General features: G+C 34.5%; 1 protein-coding gene across 1 annotated transcript; it reads right to left on the bottom strand.

The window, feature by feature from the left end:
• Window positions 1-422: 422 nt before the first annotated feature.
• LOC131947876 (lipoxygenase homology domain-containing protein 1-like) lies at window positions 423-6,653 on the bottom strand. The gene is made up of 5 exons (XM_059309258.1): window positions 6,526-6,653; window positions 5,889-6,064; window positions 5,484-5,570; window positions 2,745-2,786; window positions 423-646 (listed from the first exon to the last, which is right to left on the bottom strand). Exons 1-5 carry the CDS (start codon window positions 6,581-6,583, stop codon window positions 536-538), a joined length of 474 nt encoding a protein of 157 aa, XP_059165241.1. The 5' UTR covers window positions 6,584-6,653; the 3' UTR covers window positions 423-535.
• Window positions 6,654-8,580: the final 1,927 nt, after the last annotated feature.

The following is an 8,580-nucleotide window of genomic DNA, read 5'->3' as shown; positions in this document are numbered from 1 at the left end:
TGTGGCCAATGCTAATGACTATAGCCAGGTATGTTAATCTGAACAGCTTAATTTTAGCAGCCAGTAGTCATAACATTCATTTATTCTTTTACGCATTAAACGGCGTGACCTAAGAGTTAGAGCGTTAAGCTACTAACAAAAAATCGGGTTCAAGTCAACATAAAGTCCCTGATTCCACCTAGCTCTGATGGATACATAACTCGTGTTAGGGTAAGTAAAGACGGCTGGTCATATTCTTGACCACACCTTCCCTTCATATGCCGTGGTCAAGAAACATATGAACTTTACTTCACTTGCCCTACAGGTCATTAGGTCTTAAACGAGAACTTTAATTTACTTACTACGATTAAAAAAGTAATATATTACATCATCATTAAACAAGCAAACAAACAAACTTCGAATATTAGACACATTTTTCCTGCTTTATTTTATTTTAATACCTTTTATAACAGACTACAACAATCAAAAAAAAAATAATTTCAATGCTATATTATTTAAATCTAATTACTGCGTCCTCTGATTAGTTGCTACAAATTTAGTTATCAGGGTAGCTGATCAAGCCATGGTGTAGTCTCTTTGACAGTGACCCGTCACCCTCATCAGCGGCGATCCAGCCTCTAAATATGTACCGGGTGTTTTTAGGTCTCTGCAAGTTGAGTATCAAAATTGATTAGTTTTAGTTAACAAGACTTGAAATGCATGATCTTGCTGAATACAAACATGAATAGGCCTACAGACAACAGCCGGTCGTGCAGAAAAGTAAGGAAGTGTTGCAATTGTAACATTGTCTTACAGACATACGTACATCCTACGTACATTTGCAAGTCTTATGCTCTAAAAAATATTTGTCTCAGAAAATAAATATCTCCAACAGAATATATCTGAGTGACAGATTAGAAATATATGAGCGGACATAGGTCATCGCAAAAATATATTGATGTCAATTCGATGATGGATTTATATAGAATTTTTAATTACCTCATTCCAACAATTTACCCATGACTTTAGCCAAGAAATGCACACATGACTTTCACCAGCACTTTGTCTAGCGGCCTTTACTTTCTCCAAGATGAGTTAGAAACCTATCAGATCTGGGTGGACTCAGGGACGTTCTTATGACATGGGCCCGGATTTGAACGAGAGACTTTCGGGTTAGCAGTATAGCGCTCTACCGCTTAGGCCAGGCCGTACAATTAACAAAAACCTTGGCTACCGAAAACAGGTCTAGGACATTACCCCTCCCCGTTAATTATCCTCGGACAGTCCCCCCCCCCCGTCAATCCAACACTAAAGCAATTACACCAAGTCAATTATCCACCTGGGGAATTACCCCCCTCCCTCTCCACCAAGATAGAATCCTGATTCTAAATCCAACTCTATACCTATATATAAAATTAATGCTAACCTTAAGACAAAGACGAAAAAACTTCACCTCAGACTAAAACTTAATCCAAAACTAAAACTAAATCGAGACATTGATAAAAGCCTAACCCTGACCTAACCTTAACCTTAACCTTAACCCTAGTCCTAGCCCTAGCCCTAACCCTAGCACTAGCTCTAGCCTTAACCTTAACCTTAACCTTAACCTTAACCTTAACCTTAACCTTAACCTTAACCTTAACCTTAACCTTAACCTTAACCTTAACCTTAACCTTAACCTTAACCTTAACCTTAACCTTAACCTTAACCTTAACCTTAACCTTAACCTTAACCTTAACCTTAACCTTAACCTTAACCTTAACCTTAACCTTAACCTTAACCTTAACCTTAACCTTAACCTTAACCTTAACCTTAACCTTAACCTTAACCTTAACCTTAACCTTAACCTTAACCTTAACCTTAACCTTAACCTTAACCTTAACCTTAACCTTAACCTTAACCTTAACCTTAACCTTAACCTTAACCTTAACCTTAACCTTAACCTTAACCTTAACCTTAACCTTAACCTTAACCTTAACCTTAACCTTAACCTTAACCTTAACCTTAACCTTAACCTTAACCTTAACCTTAACCTTAACCTTAACCTTAACCTTAACCTTAACCTTAACCTTAACCTTAACCTTAACCTTAACCTTAACCTTAACCTTAACCTTAACCTTAACCCTAACCCTAACCCTATCCCTAGCCCTAGCCCTAGCCCTAGCCCTAGCCCTAGCCCTAGCCCTAGCCCTAGCCCTAGCCCCAGACCCAGACCCAGCCCCAGACCCAGACCCAGACCCAGACCCAGACCCAGACCCAGACCCAGACCCAGACCCAGACCCAGACCCAGACCCAGACCCAGACCCAGACCCAGACCCAGACCCAGACCCAGACCCAGACCCAGACCCAGACCCAGACCCAGACCCAGACCCAGACCCAGACCCAGACCCAGACCCAGACCCAGACCCAGACCCAGACCCAGACCCAGACCCAGACCCAGACCCAGACCCAGACCCAGACCCAGACCCAGACCCAGACCCAGACCCAGACCTAGACCTAGACCTAGACCTAGACCTAGACCTAGACCTAGACCTAGACCTAGACCTAGACCTAGACCTAGACCTAGACCTAGACCTAGACCTAGACTTAGACCTAGACCTAGACCTAGACCTAGACCTAGACCTAGACCTAGACCTAGACCTAGACCTAGACCTAGACCTAGACCTGGACCTAGACCTAGACCTTCAGGATGCTATGAGTATCTTAATAATGTAGTAATAATAATTACACATTTTAAACAGTTTAATATATTACAAACAACTTACAGGATATTTTCCAAATGCGTACACTGTTTGGATTACATCAACCTGCCGGTTCATAAAAGCAAGAAAAATTAAATTAACAATATACGTGCATGGAAATACAATCAATTTTTATTTAAATATCAACTTCAAATGAATTAAATGACGTTATCCTTTCTAAAATGGTAAACATAGTAGAGTTAGTTTTTTTTTAGTTATCTTGGCATTTGATGGGATAATCTAGTCAGTAATATGAGCAGCCATCTTTACTTTCCCTAAAGTGAGTCTGGTGTAAACCAGAGCAGTATGGACTCTTTTTTTATAAATAGCAGCGACTATAAGAGACCGAACTTCAGCCAAGAGGTTTGTACAGTAAGTTGAGTAAGTGACTGCTGGTATGTCTTACCCTTATCCAAGGTATTTAGAGTAAGATCCCCTGCGTGTATACAACGGTACATAACGTGGTGAGAGGGTAATTTTGTTAGCGCCGTTATAAGCGCTCATTTAAAATACTTGAGAGGAAATAAAAATCAGATCCAATAGACAAATTAAGTACATAGCTACCTATAAAGCCGATAAAAAGGCGAGTCGAGAAAAAGGCGCCTTATATATATATAGATATATATATACATATACATATATATATATATATATATATATATATATATATATATATATATATATATATATATATATATATATATATATGGTGTAAAATATATTCAAAGAGTTATGTGAAGAATACAAAAGAACAAACCACAATGTAGGCTGACAACACAAAATTAGTTATTACTCAAATTTTTAAAAAATACACACAATACAACCAAAACAATGAACGCAACAGCAGCTTTTTTTAATCCTTGTAAAAAAAATCAAATTGACATAAGAGTACCGGGAATATTAAGAAAAGCGAACTAAGGGAAATAATCAGTCTCTTAATATAGATATGCTTATGTCTATACTTTATATTTAATTGTAATTGTCGAATATCAGCAAGAATATCACAAACATGTGATGTACAGTGGTGATGCAAAGTGGACAGACATGATGACAATCAGAGGCTTACATATACCGGCGCTAAGCTAGACGTCTATAGGTAAGCCAAGTAGTATGCTATAGATCTAGTCCCGATAAATTAATTAAAAAAACTGATATTAAGGGGACATAACATGACAGTTTTTATTGTATAGTTTTATCTGTTGTTTCTGTGTGTTGCGGGACTTGTTTTGATTTGTAGTTAATTAATCTACCTAATAGGCGTAGTGAGAGAGTTAAGTTGTGGTGAGAGAGTTAAGTTGTAGTGAGAGAGTTAAGTTGTGGTGAGAGAGTTAAGTTGTAGTGAGAGAGTTAAGTTGTAGTGAGAGAGTTAAGTTGTAGTGAGAGAGTTAAGTTGTGGTGAGAGAGTTAAGTTGTAGTGAGAGAGTTAAGTTGTAGTGAGAGAGTTATGTTGTAGTGAGAGAGTTAAGTTGTAGTGAGAGAGTTAAGTTGTAGTGAGAGAGTTAACTTGTAGTGAGAGAGTTAAGTTGTAGTGAGAGAGTTAAGTTGTGGTGAGAGAGTTAAGTTGTAGTGAGAGAGTTAAGTTGTAGTGAGAGAGTTAAGTTGTAGTGAGAGAGTTAAGTTGTGGTGAGAGAGTTAAGTTGTGGTGAGAGAGTTAAGTTGTAGTGAGAGAGTTAAGTTGTAGTGAGAGAGTTAAGCTGTAGTGAGAGAGTTAAGTTGTAGTGAGAGAGTTAAGTTGTAGTGAGAGAGTTAAGTTGTAGTGAGAGAGTTAGGTTGTAGTGAGAGAGTTAGGTTGTAGTGAGGGAGACTGAGCATTGAATACACACACATACATACACATACACATACACACACACACACATATATATATATATATATATATATATATATATATATATATATATATATATATATATATATATATATATATATATATATATATATTGCAAAATGAAATCTTATGAGAATAATTAAAGATAATTGCATTAAGCTATGCTCAAATTAGCATCCCATGCACCCTCCATTTTCAAAAACACCATTTGTTATATAAAGAAAATAAACATCAGAGTCATAAATTAAACATAAAATCGCTTGTTCCTTATTTTCCATTTCATGAAAAGTTAAACCAGTTGAAACAATTAAAATATGCAGAAATAAAATATCTGAGTTGTAGTGAGAGAGTTAAGTTGTGGTGAGAGAGTTATGCTGTTGTGAGATTGTTAAGTTGTGGTAAGAGAGTTAAGCTGTAGTGAGATTGTTAAGTTGTGGTGAGAGAGTTAAGTTGTAGTGAGAGAGTTAAGTTGTGGTGAGAGAGTTAAGCTGTAGTGAGATTGTTAAGTTGTGGTGAGAGAGTTAAGTTGTGGTGAGATAGTTAAGTTGTAGTGAGAGAGTTAAGTTGTGGTGAGATAGTTAATTTGTGGTGAGATAGTTATGCTGTATGAGAGAGTTAAGTTGTGGTGAGACAGTTAAGATGTAGTGAGATTGTTAAGTTGTGGTGAGAGAGTTAAGCTGTAGTGAGAGAGTTAAGTTGTGGTGAGATAGTTAAGTTGTGGTGAGAGAGTTAAGCTGTAGTGAGAGAGTTAAGTTGTGGTGAGAGAGCTAAGCTGTAGTGAGAGAGTTAAGTTGTGGTGAGAGAGTTATGTTGTAGTGAGATAGTTAAGTTGTAGTGAGAGAGTTAAGCTGTAGTGAGAGAGTTAAGTTGTGGTGAGAGAGTTATGTTGTAGTGTAAGCTTAAATTGAAATATTTTCAGAAACGTTTAAACTCACATAATCCAGGTACCATCCTGGTGCTTCACCGCTGTTGTCGTGGCCTATCTGTATGGCGTAGAGCCGTCCAACCTCTTTGCCGTATACCTGAAAAACCAGCTCTTGACTAAAAACTTTATTTTCGTACATCTATTTTTGAAGGAATTAATGCGGCTCCCTGTATCGAGTTGTTATTTATGGTTGTTTGTTTGGTGAAATGTGTTGTGAATGTAGTTGGAACTATAATGCCACAAGATCCCGCTACGTTTCAATCGCCTTTTAGTAAAATGAGCAAAGACGTAGAACGTGTAATGAATGTGTTGCATATGTTAAATCTAATAAAAGGCTAAACTGTCAAAAGCAGTTTTAATGTCACAAAGTTTTGCCAAACTTGACACGAAATCTGACAATCCACAGTAAACTCACCGTAAATGTGTCCGTGTCTCCCCTCTCAAACTGACTAGTGACCTGCCCAGGTAAAATCAGGTTGCCAGTTGAGCCTTTGTTGCCAAACAGGTTGATGAAAACTTTGGCATCAGTCCCTGCATTTTCTACATCGCCTGTTTTTATAACAATCTTATATTGGACTGTTTTGGAAATCCCTGGGGATAAAGATACAGAGTGAGCATTGTATACACACATACACACACACACACACACACATATATATATATATATGCAAAATGAAATGTTTTGAGAGAAATTAAAGATAATTGCATTAAGCTATGCTCAAATTAGCATCCCATGCTCTTTGACGTAATCTAAAAATTAACTTACAGTGCACCCTCCATTCTTCAATAACGTTGTTGTTATACAAACAAAATACACATCAGAGTAAAAAATTTAAACAGAAAACCGCTTGTTACTTATTTTCCATTTCATGGCGAGCAACACCAATTGATACAATTAAAATATGCAGAAATAAAATATCTGAGTAGCATTGCGTTAGAATAGGCTATATATAGATCGTTAGCTACTATTCTCACTTATTTATTCACCAAAATGTAGTTTCAAGATAATCACAAACACGATGGACTACCATACAATAAAAACTGAGAAATACCTGGTTGTATGTATGCAGCCAGAGAGAGCAAACATAAAATCGCTGCCAAAGGGTTCATCTTGCTGTTTCTCGGTGTTTAGTCTACCCCAAAAAGCAAGTAAAGTGCGAACACTTTGTAACCTGGTAGACTAATTAAACTGTATTGATTGACTTTCAAGTTTGGCTACGTCTACTGCAAAGTATACCAGTGGCGTAGGCAGGGGTGGTTAGGGGGGGGGGGGGGATACAACCCCCATTGACCCTTCTGTAATTCTTTTTACTGTCATAATACCACTGTTACTTAAATCTATTTCCGAATCAGTATATATGTATAATTGTATATGTATGTTTAGAACCATCATCTGAAAACTGACGCTATGTTAACTCTGAGTTGGTTTCCCCCAACCCACCCCCACTTCACCACCTAAAACGGGACACACCTAGGTATACGCTGGGTAGGATAATTGACATGAAGTGACCGGACAGCGGTGAATGAAGTTGAACCCCCCCCCCCCTCCCAACCCACCCCAACTGATCTGTTGGTACATTTGGGGAAACGCGTAATGACGTACCAAAGTACCATGCCGCCAGAATAATAGCTTTTGAAACAGGTAAAACTCTTTAAATATTATTTTTGCAATTACCAGTAAATAGGTGTGTGTGCAATACAGTGATCAACCCATACCTTATCATTATTTTTAAAAAATTATCTTTAAAGAACACAAAAAAACAATTGTTAATTAGAAAATGTGTGATCTGAACTGTGAGACCTATGGTTTAGATACACGTTGTCTATTATTTAAAGACTTCCAACTATTAAGTATAGTTTTAAAGAGAAATCGGAAAGAGTGCTTTTAGCTTTTATACCAACTCTAATTTTAAAAACTTACATTATGCTGTAAGTTTTTAACATTTATGATGACAATATATTTGATTTTGATTGTAGACAAAATATTTTTGTAAAAACGAATACAGTTAAGATTTTTTATAACATACTAAAGTAATTAGTGATATGTTTTGATATTTACAATTAAATTTGTAGAAATATACATATTAAGACTAGTTCGTTTGTCTTAATTTTCTAGTAATCGTTATGCCGAATTGTTTTTTTACAAGGATTACAAAAAGATTGTGTTGCTTTCATTGTATGTATCTTGTTTTCTTTCATTTGAAATGATAAATTGTTTTATTTTGTCGGCCAACATTGTGCGGTTTTTTTTCTTATTTCTTCAGAGTACTTTCAATTTATTTTACATCATAGCGAAGCAATGACATATATATATATATATATATATATTTATATATATGTTTATATATATATATATATATATATATATATATATATATATATATATATATATATATATATATATATGTATATATATACATATACATATACATATACATATACATATACATATACATATACATATACATATACATATACATATACATATACATATACATATACATATACATATACATATATATACATATATATATATATATATATATATATATATATATATATATATATATATATATATATATATATATATATATATATATATATATATATATATATATATATATATATATATATATATATATGTATATATATACATATACATATACATATACATATACATATACATATACATATACATATACATATACATATATATACATATATATATATATATATATATATATATATATATATATATATATATATATATATATATATATATATATATATATATATATATATATATATATATATATATATATATATATATATATATATATATATATATATATATATATATATAATTATATATATATATATAAAATGCTGGAGAAAATTTGAACCCCATGAGACGATCCCGGCTGCGCCACTGAAGTTTACATTCTAGTCTGCATTACTGCTACATAGTTAGTCTTTTATGTTCTGTTACTTCAACGTTGGTAACTTTCTATTTAGACTTAATTCTAGTGATACGAAGGCAGCTGTAACTTTTTATCTAAGGTCACTATGAATATTTATGTAACTAACGTTTATTACTGATATAGTTC

Source organism: Physella acuta, unplaced genomic scaffold, assembly GCF_028476545.2.
Source record: "Physella acuta isolate Inbredline_101_S28 unplaced genomic scaffold, ASM2847654v3 ptg000610l, whole genome shotgun sequence".
NCBI lineage: Eukaryota > Metazoa > Mollusca > Gastropoda > Physidae > Physella > Physella acuta.
Note: the sequence above shows the minus strand (reverse complement) of the source record. Positions and strands in the feature narration are given on the sequence as shown.

Bases quoted from the DNA above. Each gene is read 5' to 3' on its own strand.
- LOC131947876 (XM_059309258.1), bottom strand. From the start codon at position 6,583: ATGAACCCTTTGGCAGCGATTTTATGTTTGCTCTCTCTGGCTGCATAC. The intron at 6,065-6,525 runs GTATTTCTCAGT...CTTTATCCCCAG, and splicing joins GGCTGCATACATACAACCAG to GGATTTCCAAAACAGTCCAA. The intron at 2,787-5,483 runs GTGAGTTTAAAC...ATGAACCGGCAG, and splicing joins CAGGATGGTACCTGGATTAT to GTTGATGTAATCCAAACAGT.